Here is a 14,462-nt window from a genome sequence, read left to right as displayed (position 1 = left end):
CCCTGACCAGTACGAGGCCCAGCTCAGCAGTCTGGGTACCAAAGAGCACAGTACAGTGTACGCTCTGTTGAGGATGTTGGCCATGACGAGCCCAGAGTGCACAGCCCTGAGGACTGTGTCTTCCAGATCGTCCCAAGCTCCTGCTTCCTAGGCTTTGTGGAACACTGCTTCCCTTATTCAGTTCTAAACTGTTACCAGCCTTTTGCCTCAAGACAGAATTCAAGATGAAAAAACAGTTTTATTTTAAAAGGGCAGACGGGTGAGAGATTTTTAAAAAACTAATTCCGATTCCCACAACATTCTCAAATGAAAGCCAGATCCAGACATCAGAGTCCCTGAACCACTTCTATGGAGAAAGCAAGTCAACATGGGGGAACTGGAATGCATCCCCCTCACTGGGAAGCCCAGACTAGGATACAGAGATTGAACCTTTCTGCCTGCTACTCTACCAGTTTCCCCAACTTCCATCTTTCCTGTTTTCCTTCAGGAAGATGATGAGGCTGAGGGTTCCTAACACTCTCTAGCTCAGTTCTACATTTGACAGTCAGTTCCTAATGACAGATCCATAATACACCACCTAGCACAGCCATGCCAGCTGCAGCTCACCTGCTTGCCCAGGTAATGATCTACACGGTACATCTCCTCTTCCTGGAAAAAGCTTCCAAGTTCTGAAGCCAGCTGCTGGGCTGAGAGGTGGTCATGGCCAAAGGGTTTTTCAAGAACAACCCTTAGCCAGGCTCCTGGATGTGGGCGGCAGCTGCTGTTGATGTTACGGGCAATGTCTGCGTAGGCGAAGGGCGGCACAGAGAAGTAGAAGATCCTGCCTGCCTCCCAGAGCCCATCCCGCTGGACTTGGGTCTCAATGTCCTTGTTCAGAGTCTGATAGTCCTCCGCTGTCTTCAGTTGGCGGTACTGGCTCAGCTGTAGAAACTGACTCTTGAGTTCATTACACTGACTGGATACCAAGTCCTTGGGGCAGGAGAAGGACTCCAAAGCTTTGTCCATGAGCTTCTGGCCTTGCTGGGGGGCTGTCAGGGCGGCCCCATGGAAGCTAAAACTGTGACCTTTCCCAGCCTCATCCAGGTATAGCTGAAACAGGCCCTGCCACAGGTACTTTTTAGCTAGGTCCCCGGTTGCTCCCAGCAGGATTATGGAAACGTGTCCCTTGAATTCCTGCGCCTGCAGGCAGCCCAGAAGGGCCAAGCACATTGCTGCTACGAGCATCTTCCAAATGCCTGTGTGCCTGGGAAGAGCAGACAAGGAACAAGGAAGGATCAGACACGGTTCAGGAGGTTATGATGTAGAAGGAACACAGCCAGGACATCAAACATTTCCTGCCTGGCGAGAAATGGCCACCTGTTTCTCAGGGAATTGTTATAGTGCCCCGGCATTCTCCTCCCCCCCTGAGAAGTCTGTCTTCTGTGTCAAAAGTATGTAGGGAGCTTGCTCTGCAAGCAGGAATTGTGTCCGGGAAAGTCCTAGGCCACTGAGTGGAACCAGTGCGTTCTGCCACTCAAAGGATGGGAGAGTGGCATGAATCACCAGGGAAGTCCATGGTGATGAGAGAGGAGTCATCCACTCCACAACCACAGTTAGTTCCAGCCATGAGCGCAGGCTAATTGGACAGCAGGAGAACCCCAGGCCAGGAATAGTACAAGGTACCCTTCCGGCCAATGGCTGGACCGTGAGAGGATATGACTGTCCTTTCTCACCTACCACTCAGCTTTTGCCCATGTCTGCTGGGCAACATGCAAAAGTCACAACTAATAGTGGCTCTGGGACAACACCTAAGACCAGACTGAAGGCCAGAAAGATGGTTCAGTATGAAAGCACACTGGCCCCAACCCAATGATCTGAGTATTCTTGGGATTCCTGGGACCCTGCAATCTGTCCTCTGACCTCCTCCATGTATATGTGCATGCACATGCACACACATGCACACACATGCGCACACAGATGAATGTAATAGGAAAAGAATAGACTTTGGGGCTGGGATGTGGCTCAGCAGGAAACTGTTCAGTATACATTAGGGCACTGGTCCCACTCCCAACACAGTGAGGAAAAAAAGGCTGTGTGGTGCACAACAGTAATCCTAGCACTTGGGAGGCTAAAGCAGAGGGACAGGCACAAGTTCAAGGCCAGCCTTGCTACAGAGTGAATTTAAGGCCAGTAAGGACTACATAGCAGAGCCTCGTCTGAGAAAACAAACAGCAGGGTCTGGGGAGACGGCTCAGTAGTTAAATCACTGGCTGCTCTTGTAGAGGGTCCAGGTTCTGGCCCCATCACCCACACAGTGGCTCACAACCATGTGTAACTTTGGTTCCAGTGGATCTGATGGCCTCTTCTGCTCTCTAAGGGAAAAAATACATACATACAAAAAATTCATAAAATAAAAATAAATCCTTTTAAAACAAGAAACAATTCCAGTGTGCAGGGCATGCCTTTGATCCCAGAATTCCAGAGGCAGAGGCAGGCAGATCTCTGAGTTCGAGCCCAGCCTGATCTACAGAGCAGGAGCTACAGGACAGCCAGAGAGAAGCTATCTGAAACACCCCCTCCACATAAACAACAAACAAACAAAAGACTATGTAGCCTTGTGCAGGAGTGTGAATCCCAGATCAGCTCCTTAAAATCCCAACAGTTGTTTAACCTGGCTACACCCCAGCTTCCTATAAAATGGGTGCTGTTGTGGTACCTCCATCCCAGACTTGTTACAAGAATAAATTAACTTCATGTGTAAACGATGCTTAGGGCAGTACCTGCTGCCTTTTAGCTACTGTTTACAGAACAGCTGATGGCAGGGCATAAAAATAACATTTCTATGTGCCAATCACAAAACCAAACACTCAGGCTGATCTTACCTGAAGACCCACCCAGGCCAGTTTAACTACAGTCCCCTTTGCCCAGCTGAGGTGCTGTGGAATGAAGCTTCCTTAGTGACAGAGTGACAAGCCTTACTGGCCTTCCCCAGGCAAGAGGCCTGGGTCGAGTTACAGGAGCACCTGAGTATTTACTGTGTTGCCTTCTGTCCTGGCTGAAGTCACAGGGCCAAAGTGCTGTGTTTATATCACTGCAGCCCTCCAGGTCTCCACTGAACCTGGGCTTTGGGAAAAGGCAGAAGGAAGGGAAGAACGGAGGAGCCACAGCTACGGGAGTAACTGGTAAATGAGGTTCAGGCTGGAGGTGGAAAGGTGAAGGGGCAACTACAGAACCGGGTAAGCACCCCTTCATAAACCAGACAGCATGAACAGATGGGAAACTGGGGTCCAGAGAGATCGTCGAACATACAGAAGGCCCCACAGCGTTGGCCAGCCTACCAGCACTCTTCAGTTGGGATCCACTTGGCCTCTATTAATTGCTGTTGTTATGAGCGTATGAAACAGCGTCTTACTCTGTAGCACAGGGATGGCCTCATACTCATGGCAATCCTCCTGCCTCAGCCTCTGAAATGCTGAGATTACAGGTATGAGCCTTCTCTTACCTGGTCCTAGCCTTCCTTCCTCATCTCTCTGGGGACCCCTCCTGAAGATGGCTCTAGTGACACCCAAGTAGGACAAAGGCCCAATAATAGTGTCTGTGGCACATCCACAAGATGAATGGTCCATCCATCCAGAGGACCTTCGAGGGCCCAGCCTACCTCACCTGCAGTCCCTGCATCTATACCTAGTCCCAAGCGCACAGACAGGATCAGAGCATCACACTTTCCTCTGCTTCTCAATTCCTGTTCTTGGCACCTAAGCCTTTCTTTCTCAGCTGGCAGCAGCCTCTGCCCGGGGGGAAGGAGAAGCTGCAAGGTCAGTGCGGGAGAAATCTGAAGCCCAGAGAACAGCCTGGAGAAGGAGGTGGCGCCAGCTGGCAAGAAGCATTCCCAACTCCTGATCCTTCCTGAGAGCCAAGGCTCGGGATGTGCTGGTACAGGGGGAAGTTAGGGAGCCCTGTCAGGTGGGGGAGCAAGGCCACCTCTCTGAGGACAAGGAGGATGGGTGGCACCCGGCCCACACTGCCTTCTGGCCCTCTGCTTAACACTCTTTTCCTCGGACAGCGTATGTGTTCTGGACCTAGTGCCCAAGTGAACCAGTCTTCTCACTTACATTCCCAGAACTCCTGAAGCAGCAACACTGGGTATTTCAACAGTGTGATCACGTAACACCTGCGTAACTACTCTTTCTGAAATCGGCATGGGTGGCGTACACTTTACTTGTTCTCAGGACGATCCTGGTTTTTAACCCTAACAGTGTAGTTCAAACGGTAATGTGTGCTTGAATTTCCCGGGGAACTGTTTAAAAGGCAGATTCTGATGGAGAAGATGAGGGAGAGGCCTAGGAAGCTGATGATAACTGGGTCCCAGGAGCACACTTTGAGGGGCAAGGTTCCAGAAGATTGAGCAAAGATGACGTCATCATCAAAGTGGACATGCCTGGGGCTTGAGAGACAGCTCAGTGGCTAAACATCCTAGTTGCTCCCAGAGTTCGATTCCCAGCACCCACGTGGCCATTCACAACTGTTTGGAACTCCAGTCCCGGAGGCGGGGTGGATCCAATGCCTTCTTCTGGTCTCCACACACACCAAGCATGCACATGGTCCACATGAAACAGCCATACTCACAAAAGGAAAAACACAAAAAGCACGCACCCAGCCTTCCACGCTCATCACTAAGACAGCACAGTCCTGCTCGAGTTGGTCCTACGGTGTTTTAGTTCACCCATCTCCTTATCAGAAATGGCTTCAGATGAGAAGTCCTGCATTGACAAAGGCAGCGGGTCTGACCTGAGGGGATGAAGCTGTACGTCTCACCCCACTGGTTCTGACACAATTCTTATAATACAGCTGAGGAGATGACCAGGAGCCAATCACGAAGGCATAGCGCCCAAATTACCAGGCTAACCCTCGTCCCAAGCACTGGGCTCAGCACTCAAATGACACAATCTACAAAACATGGCTGATGCCAAGCATGGTGGTGTGCGCCTGTGATTCTAGCCCTTGGGAGGTTGAGGCGTGAGGGTCAAAAGCTCGAGGCCAGCTTGAGCCGCCAACGGAGGTGGGTGTGGATAATTTAGAGAGACCCTGTCTCAAAATGAGGAGCGAGAGAAGGGCTGAGGATTCCAACCTGAGGCAGAGTGTTTACCTAACAGGAGCGAGGCCCCAAGCCAAGCACAAGTGCTACATTAGAAAGAGCCAAGCCGACGGAGGAGGGGAGGGCCGCAAAGAATAACAGATGAGGTGTGTGACCCAAGCCAGAGCAAACAAAACAAACCCTACACAACCACATATGACAGCACATGCCTGTCATCCCAGCAGGCAGGGGGTTACTGAAAGTTCAGGCCTAGCCTGGGCTACACAGTAAGACTCTGGCCCCCAAACCAAAAATGAACAAGAAAATACACTCTCCTTCCCACGCCCTCTTCCTCCTCCCTCCTCTTCTCCACATTCTCTCTCCTGCTACCCTCCCTCTCTTCTCCCTCTCCACTTCCCCTTACCTCCCCCAGGTGAATGAAACGGTTCACTGGATAAATGTATTTGCTAACCAAGAAGCATAATGACCCAAGTTGAATCCCTGAGCTGAAACGACAGAAGGAGAAACCCGACTCCCTGGTTCTGTCCTCTGACCTACATGCACATGCTTTGGCAAGTGAATGGTGTGCACACATGTAACATGCACTAAATAAAATAAGAAGTTTTAAAAATGAATGCTAGACAAATGTTAACTAATTAGATCGCTCAACAGTCCAGGTATTGTGATTCAAGGCCGGTAAGCCAGCACCTGGAGGGTGAAGTCAGGGAGCTCAGAAATCCAAGCCAGCCTATAATACAAGTAGTTTGAAAATCTGTCTTGGAAAAAAGAAAAGAAAAGAGAGAGAGAGAGAGAGAGAGAGAGAGAGAGAGAGAGAGAGAGAGAAGAAGAAGAAGAAGAAGAAGAAGAAGAAGAAGAAGAAGAAGAAGAAGAAAAGGAAGAAAGCAAGCAAGGAAGCGAGGAAGCAAATTAAATATAAACCTGCCTTAGAGAGGCACAACGCCATTGCTCTGAGGAAACCTGGGCCATTCCCCTTACATCTGGGCTACAGAGCCAACCCTGCCCTGGAGCGCCTTGGAGAACAAAATCTGTCACTAATTTCACAAGTTGTCTCAGCCTCCCAGGATGTGAACAGCGAAACCTGGGGGCTCCTCTGGCTCTCCTCCCCACAGGAATGTACCACCTCTCGCTGCAGAAGCTGCAGTCTGAGGGGTTTGACTCATGCCTCTCCCTCTGGGCTCTACACTGACTGAGAGGAAAGGGCTAGGAAATACACTTACCAGACCAGAGCTGCACACACGACGGACGCCGGTCAAGAAACAGGAAACCAAATGCCCACTTAGGAATTTCCTTCTCCCTTGCTTTCTTCTTTGTCTAATTAAGCAATCGGTCAGGAAGCCATGACTGACAGGCTGAGGGGCTGGAGGAGAGAGAGGACAGACATCGACACGGACAGGGGAAATGTCATTCATAGCCACCTTCTTGCCCTCATCCTAAACAACCACACAGACCTGAACAAGGCATTCAACCCGCCAAGGCCTCGCTTCCTCGCCTGGGTAACGGACTAAGTGTGTCCGGGTTAACTTCTGGCCTTTGATCCCACACATTTCAAGGAAAGTCCCCATCCTACTATCAAGGAGATGCCACCACCTATTTATATAAGCATGGAAGTGCTAGAGGGGACACAGACCTCACAGGGCCAAGAAATATAGAGATGAGTCTACACCCTGGTCTCCAGAGTGAGACCAGGACAGCCTGGGATACACAGAAATCCTGTCTCAAAAACCAGAACGACAACAACAACCACACCAACAGAAGAGTGTGGAAGACGCAGTTTCACACATAACAAAACAGCTGGCACAGGACATGGTAACTCAAGCCTACAGTCTCAGCCTTCAGGAGTCGGGAGGATTGTGAGTTCCAAGTTAGCCTGGGCTACATAGCAACCCCACTTCAACAGAAAGAAAAGCAGGAAGGGGGGTAGGGTGGAGGCTGGAATGATGACTCAGCAGTTTAGAGCATGTGTCCCTCTTGCAGAGGACCCAGTCCCAGCACCCACATAGTGGCTCACAACCATCCATAACTCCAGTTCCAGGGATCCCACACTCAGCATGCACATGGGGCACATGAAGACGTGCAGACACAGGAGATAAAATAGAGGAGGTGGGAGTCAGCAAACAGGAAGGCAGGTGGGCTTCCTCTGGGTGACAATGCACTACTCTGACTGGCTCTCGTTACAATGAGGACTGAGCGTGCATGCACACAAGCATCTTATTCCAATACTCTTGACTCCCCAACCCCACCTAAGACAGGTCATCCCAGAAGAGACTCACCCATTAGACAAAGGCCCTGAGAACATTCCAGAAGGGGAAAGACTGATTTGGCCAGCTATGGTGAGCAGGGGCAGAGTCCAGCTCGATTTTCCTGTCACCCACACAGGAAAGGGGCACATGGACACCCACCCCAAAGCTGTCCCTGCTCAGTCCAACAGCACCTAGAGAGGCAGGGCTGGTGCTGGCTAGTTATCAGCCTTTATGTCCACAAGACAAGGGTGAGAGGATGACCTTCGAGAGATCAGGGCGATTACCTATACCCCCTTTTCTCCCCTCTCCCCTTCAGGTATCATTGACAAAGCTGCTTCCTATTGGGGGGGCTAAAAGAGGGGTGTCTTTAATCACAGTCTCAGAATCTGGACTTTTAAAAAGAATTTGGGGGGCCTGGAGAGACGGGTACTCTTCCAGAGGACCCGGGATTCAATTCCCAGCACCCACATGGCAGGTCACAACTGTCTGTAACTCCAGTTCCAGGGGATTCAACACCCTCACACAGACACATATGCAGGCAAAACACCAATGTACATAAAATAAAAATAAATACTAAGTTTTAAAGGATTGAAAAAGGAACAAGAATTCAGATGAAAGAGCATTTATAAAATCATCCTTATCAGGCAAGCATCGTTCCCTCACCACCACCAAGTTCTGGGGCTCCAATGGCAAACTTACCAGTACGGGCAAAGAACACAACCTGGTGTCAATCAACCATGATCTGCATTTGGTCTCCACAAGGACAATCTGGGGACCAGCGCTTCCAGATGAGGCTCTCCTCTAAGTTCAAAGAGCCCTTTCTCTGGCCTCCTCTGTAGCTGAGGAGTGCTCAAAGCCCCTTTGTACCTTTTTGCAATGTTTGATCGCAAAATTTCCGGGTGGTATCCCAGCTGGTTGTTAAACACAGTTAAATGGAAGTTACATAAATGAATGACTAACCAAATTCCATCAAGAGCAAAGGTCAATACACACTCAAAACTTATTGTTTCCTGACCATGGGATCACTTTTTGCTGTCATATAAGCTCTTGATATTGTGACATCTAGAACACAGACATTGGCAAAGATCACAAATCAAGTTCCCCAGCCCCAGCCCCCACCTCCTGCACAGCAACTGCTCAGCACTGACCAGCCAATTGCTATCTGTGTGGCCAAGCCGGTATTTCCAGTTTGGACTTTCCCAGTTAACTCCTACTCTGATCCTCTGATCACATTAGTTGAATACTAACTGGCTCACATCCAAATCCAACTGCTTTATTAACCACAGATCTAAATCACTCCCTTTCTCCCCTTCCCTCCCTCCCCTCCTCTTCTCCCTTTCCCTTCAGGTTTGTGCTGCTTTGTTTTTGAGACAAGGCATCTCGATGTAGCCCAGGCTGGCCTCAGGCCTGGTATGGACCAGCTTTGTCCTCCCTGGCACTGGGATTTCAGGCATGTACCACCACGGTTCTCAACTTGCTTCAAATGCAGTCTCCACAAGTCCCAGCAAACACGACATACTCAGATCATAAACCTTAGAGGTCTGTTGGCAAATACCGGTGTCCACCTTCAAATCCTATTTGGGGGCTGGCCCAGGTGTCTGCCACCAGGCCTGATGACCTGAGTTCACTCCGCAGGAACTGCAGGGTGGAAGGAGAGATCCAGCTCCAGAGCCTGTTCTCTGAGCTCCACCCGCGCGCACACACATGTGCACACGCAAACACCACAGAGGTCATACGGGTTTGGAGTACGGTGTCTCTCACCGCCTTTGTCTCTCCTGCTGTCTCCTCTGTCTGGATTACTACAGAACGCCCTTCCTTCCTCCTATAGCTTCCTTTGACCCCTGCATGACCCCTGCATGACCCCTGCAGAGTTGAGTCTAGCACAGGGCCACAGTGACCCTCAGTGTTGATAGGAAAGGATCTACACTGTCTAGCTTCTTGCCATCATTTCTCTGACCTCTGACTATTCTGCCCATCCTCCTGCCTCCGGGCCTTTATTCTAGCTCTTCTCGATGTCTGAGCTACGTTCCCCTGAAGGTACTCACATGGCCCATTACCTCACCAACTTCAGCAAGACCGCTTGCTCAGTCGGGCTATCTCAGACCACTCCACAAAATACTAAAACTTCCACTTCCACCTCATGCCTCCTCCCTATTCTATTTCTCTCTGTAGTCCGTCCTTCCTTCCTTCCTTCCTTCCTTCCTTCCTTCCTTCCTTCCTTCCTTCCTTCCTTCCTTCCTCCCAGGTCTCATGTAGCCCAGGCTGTCCTCAAACTTGCAATGTAGCTGACGATGTCCTTCAACGTCCTTGAACTTCTTTTATTCTACGTGTGTGGGAGTTTTGTATGACTGTGTGCCACATGTATGACTGGCGCCTGCAGAGGCCAGAAGTGGGTTTCAGACGCCCTGGGATGGACATTATAGACATTGAGAGTTGCCATGTGGGTGCTGGGAATCGAACTCAGGTCCTCTGCAAGAGCAGCCAGTACTGGTAACTGCTGAGCCATCTCTCCAGACTCATAAACTTCTGCTCTTCCCCCCCCCCCGCCCCATCTCCCGAGCAATAGGATGACAGGCACATGTCACCATGTTCAGTTCCATGCAGTGCTGGATGTGTCGTGCATGCTAGGCAAGCATTTCACCAAGTGAGCTACATCCAGTCCATGTCTGCAACACTTGCTGAGACGCTGTATGATAACTACATTTAGCTTGCTTACTGCCTGACACGCACGCCTCCCAAGAAGTCAAGTCCCACCTGGACAGGGAAAGATACGTTCACTGGACAGGGAAAGGTTGTGCAGTAACTCCCACATCCAAAACAGTCATAGCCAGGCACTCAGCAAGCTCCCCAGCAATATTTGCTAATGACGAAATCAATCCCGTTTACACAGGATCACCATAACCTCGGGTACACGACACCCAGGGCTGCATGGTGCCACAGAAACAATAGGTTGTAGTGGTCACTGAAAGCACCACGACACCGCAGCCCACCAGCAGCTGCTTCTTGCTTATGACAATGCTATTCGTATTTGTGATCTATTTATGGCATGTATGTCATATGCCAAATGCTAGGCCTAGAATATGACCAGCAACAGGCCCTTCTATCCTTACCACACTTCTGTGACACATGCACGATCGATCATCAACTGTTTGTCTAGCAGTGAACACAGAAAGGTAAACTACCTTGCTGAAGGTCAAACAAATCAGAGGTGGCAGAACATGGATGGAAGCAGTTTCATCGTAGAGCAAATCCCTAATGGTTCTACAAAATGTGTGGCTAAAGGCTAGGCAGATGGCTCAGCAGTTAAGAACATTGGCTATTCTTGCAGAGGACCCAGGTTCAGTTCCCAGCACCTACCCAATCTGTAATTCCAGTCCCAGGACATCCAGCAGCCTCTTTTGGCTTCTGGAGGCACTGTACACACGTGGTGCTCATATATACATGCAAACAAAACCTCACACATAGACATGAAAATAAAAATAAAAATAAAAAAGGACAAAGAAGAATGTGTGGCTAGATCCCCACAATAGAATGGCAGACAGCAGCTTGGCGTAGACATCCCTGGTTTCCCTGCCGGTGGTTGCTCACATAGGCCAGCTGGCTAAACACTGCTCTGGGCCCCATGTCCACTAGTACTTCACATGCCCTCCTTCTGATGTCAGGAGGACATTCTGTCGATACCCTACTGAAACCTGAAAGGCCCCGTGGGCTAAGACATTAAGTATACAATCTGGGATTCAATTCTGTGCCTCTCAGCAGCTAGGTGACCTGAGACAATCTTTAACCTCTTTTGTTTTCAACCACAGAACAGAAAAGCAAATCCATTCTGACACACGCAAAGACGATCCCTGTAAGGCCCTTTGGCACCACACTTGGCAAGCTGCAGGCTCTCAAGAAACGCTAGCTTCTACCACTGTTCGTTAGCACCGTGAACTTACTTTCTACGATACCTCAAAACCAGCGAATCATCTTGCTACAGAAAAACTACAAGGTATGGATCAGGAGAGTTCAGCTCTTCCGTCTGATCATAGGGAAGAATGAAGAGGTACGGGGCTGGGGTGGCCCCTTCTCAGCCCTTAAGAAGTCTAACATCTGGCCAGAAGAATAAAGAACATGATAGCGGGGGCATTGTATGTCTGAAGAGACTGAGGCAGAACTGAGAGCTTAAGACCCACCTAGGATAGAAAACCAGACCTTGTTTCACAAAAGGAAGTAGAGCTGGAGCGATGACTCAGCAGTTAAGGGTGCCTACTGCTACTGCAGAGGACTGGAGTTCAATTTCCAGCATGTAGACGACAGCTCACAACCATCTGTAACTCCGGTCCTTGCCTGGCCTCCGAGGGTTCCAGGCACACATGTGGTACAAAGATATACATGGAGATAAAACACCCAACCGCACACATACAATAAATAGATAAAATTAAGACAAACCAAACAGGGAGCGGGGAAGGAGGACTAGAGAGTTTGCTCAGCACTTGCTGTTCCTGTAGACCTAGCTTCAGTTCCCAGAACCAACATGGCAGCTCACTGTAACTCCAGCTCCGTGAGATCCGATCTGTTCTCTAGACATGTGAACATGCACACATGCGCGCACGCGCACACACACATAATATATGAGGCAGAAAAGCTGACTCAGTGGTTAAGAGTACATGTTGCTCTTGCAGAGGACCTAGGTTTGAGTCCACATCCCATGTGGCAGCTCGCAACCACCTATGACTCCAGTTCCAGGAGATCCCACACCCTCTTCTAGCCTTAGTGAACAATCCGCACATGTCATACACTTACATACATGCAGGCAAAATACTCATATGCACAAACACACAAAAATTAAAGCGTTTCTAAAAATTGTTTTAAAAGAAATATAAGCCGGGGCTTTAGCTCAAAGGTTTGTTGTTTACCTAGCCTATACGATGTCCTACACTACAAAGAATAAAAAGAGTAATGCTGTAACTGTGAAGCCTGGAACCCATGGGTTAACTCTGTGTTGTTTTCCCTAGCTGTAAAATGGGAACAAACAACCTCATTTTAATGACTGGTCAGAAGAAGCCAGATCAGGGAACAAAAAAATACTCTGTGAGGATACGGTGTAAGTGATTGGCTGACTTGCAACCCAGGACAGCTGCTGCCAGACAGATCCGGAGGACTGGACCATAGATGTCTAACGCAATCTTTGTGATTCTCCCTATGGCTTGGTTTTGTCTGGAGACAAGAGATAGCTAGTCTGGCCAGGCTGGCGCGGGCTCCTCATTCTTCTGCCTGTCTCAGAAATGCTGGTAGAATGGGTGGGCTCTACCAGCCATTCTTTCTCCTTTAAAGGCTCCCTGAGCTACCACAACAGCCAACAGCAATTCGTTATTAGTCTTGTATATTAGATTATTTATTTGTTAAATACATAATTCTTAAAAATGAGCCGTGCTCAAGCCAAACACTGCCCTCTATTTAAGATAGGGTCTCACTGTGTGACTAGTCTAGAACTCTCAACGTAGAACAGGCTGGCTTCAACCTCACAGAGATCTTCCTGCCTCTGCCCTCCACCAAGTGCTGGGATTAAAGACGTGCACCACTATGCCCGTCTTAAACAGGCGCTTTTCTGTGATGTGCTCCCAAAATAAAGATTAGCTTCAACTCAAGGATTCGGTCAGCCGTGCATCACTTCAGATGTCCTAGTTTTCCAACCCTGTTACCTTTCAGGGGTCATGGTGGAGCGGGTGGGTTGGCTACTGGACTAACCATATGGAAGGAATTTCTGGCTAAAATATTCAAGGCTAGGAGAGCCGACTTTCAGAGGCCCCATGCTCCTGGAAAAGAATGTGCTGGGTCGGTATGTGGAAAATGCTCATGCAATAACAACTGCCAAAGCTTAAGCACTGGGAAAGTACCGGCTCGCTCTCGCTCTCGCTCTTGGAGGCACGTTCCAGGAAGCCCAAGGACAAGCGCACGCTGGGACCCCAGGACTGCCCGGGAAGGGGCCTGGCCGCCTCCTACTGGCCCGCCACTTAACTGCACCGCAACCCCAGGCCATGCAGGGGTGGGGTAGGGTAACGACACCTTTATTCCGCGGAAGGAGGGGCGTGCGGGTGGAGGATCGGTGACTCGGGCGAGCACCGCGGGACCAGAGCCACCACCCTGGCCGGCTGGCTAGCGTGTCCTCGGATGCAAGAAAAGCGCAGCCCAGAGCAAGCGGGGTGGGGTGCAGCTTACTTCATCTCCCTCGTCCGGGAAGTGGCCGGGGCTGGCTAGCACCACAGGCAGCAGGGGCGCGGGGGGAATCTGCGACCCCCTGCCCGCGCCTCGTCCTCGGCAGGTGCGCGCCTCACGCGGGGCCGCGCCTCGACGCTCCGAGAGCGCCCGGGCACGCGGCGAGAGCCCAGGGCTCGAGGCCAAGTTCAGCCCGGGAGGCCGCAGAGCCGAGCTGCGCAGCGTCAGGGCCCAGCGGGCAGGCCTCAGGCCACCGCGGCCCCGCGCCGCGCTCGCCCGGCACCGGGAGCGCGCGCAGGAGGGCCTGGGGCGAAGCGCGCGCGGAGGAGGCGGAGCCTCAGGCGTGGGCACGCCCCCTAGCTCGCGGGCGCGGCGGAGGCGGGGCCTCCGAGTGCTTCCCTGGAGGCCAGCTGCTACTCCTGGGCTCTTGCTGCCTTACGTTCCCCACGTCGGTTGTATCCTGGGTGGCAGGGCTTCCCTGCTGCGCGGATACGCGCGTGTACCCCCAAAGATGCTAGGGGTAGAGAAAGTGGTTGTGTGGTTGAGGAGTTTCAGAGGTTGAGCAGTGTCTCTGGTTTGCAGTCTGGAACCTGAAACAGGTTCCCTGCCTTCTCCAGACCTCACACTCCCCTATCTGTAGCGAATAGTTTGGTCCACTCAGAGGAGTGAAATAAACGCTGGGAGTGCACACGTTTGCCACAGCTCCAGATCTAACACCCCCTAACCTACACGGTCTCTGTGCTCTTCTGTACAATTAAGGTAGTGGAAGTGTGGGCCGGAAATGAACTGTCAAATGATGAGGCTTAGCTTGTGCCTGTGTGGCTTTAAGCAAGACAGGAAATAAAACACGACTCGCTCGCTCTTTAGAGAGTAGCAGGTGTTTAAAAGACATCTCAGCTCTCGGCTCCCTCACACCGCTATCCATTTTGGTGCCCTGCCCCCCAACCTCA

The 14,462-nt window shown here is 50.8% G+C and overlaps 1 protein-coding gene across 3 annotated transcripts in view; it reads right to left on the bottom strand.

The window, feature by feature from the left end:
- The window catches only part of H6pd (hexose-6-phosphate dehydrogenase/glucose 1-dehydrogenase), a 28,927-nt gene extending 15,340 nt beyond the window's left edge, over positions 1-13,587 (bottom strand). For 2 of the 3 annotated variants that reach the window (XR_003710098.1, XM_028757961.1), the window contains exons 1-3: positions 13,516-13,587; positions 6,292-6,431; positions 607-1,243 (exon numbers count right to left, since the gene is read on the bottom strand). Coding sequence is in view for 2 of the 3 variants with exons in the window: in XM_028757961.1 (XP_028613794.1) it covers positions 607-1,224 (618 nt within the window). In the remaining variant the exon portion in view is untranslated. Of the gene's footprint in view, positions 1-606; positions 1,244-6,291; positions 6,432-8,013; positions 8,382-13,515 lie in introns of those variants that run through there. The other variant, XM_028757962.1, reaches the window with a different exon arrangement.
- Between the last annotated feature and the right edge of the window lie 875 nt (positions 13,588-14,462).

This window comes from Grammomys surdaster, unplaced genomic scaffold, assembly GCF_004785775.1.
Source record: "Grammomys surdaster isolate TR1022 unplaced genomic scaffold, NIH_TR_1.0 126185, whole genome shotgun sequence".
Taxonomy (NCBI): domain Eukaryota; kingdom Metazoa; phylum Chordata; class Mammalia; order Rodentia; family Muridae; genus Grammomys; species Grammomys surdaster.
The sequence above is the reverse complement of the archived record's forward strand: the minus strand, read 5'-3'. Positions and strand labels throughout refer to the sequence as shown.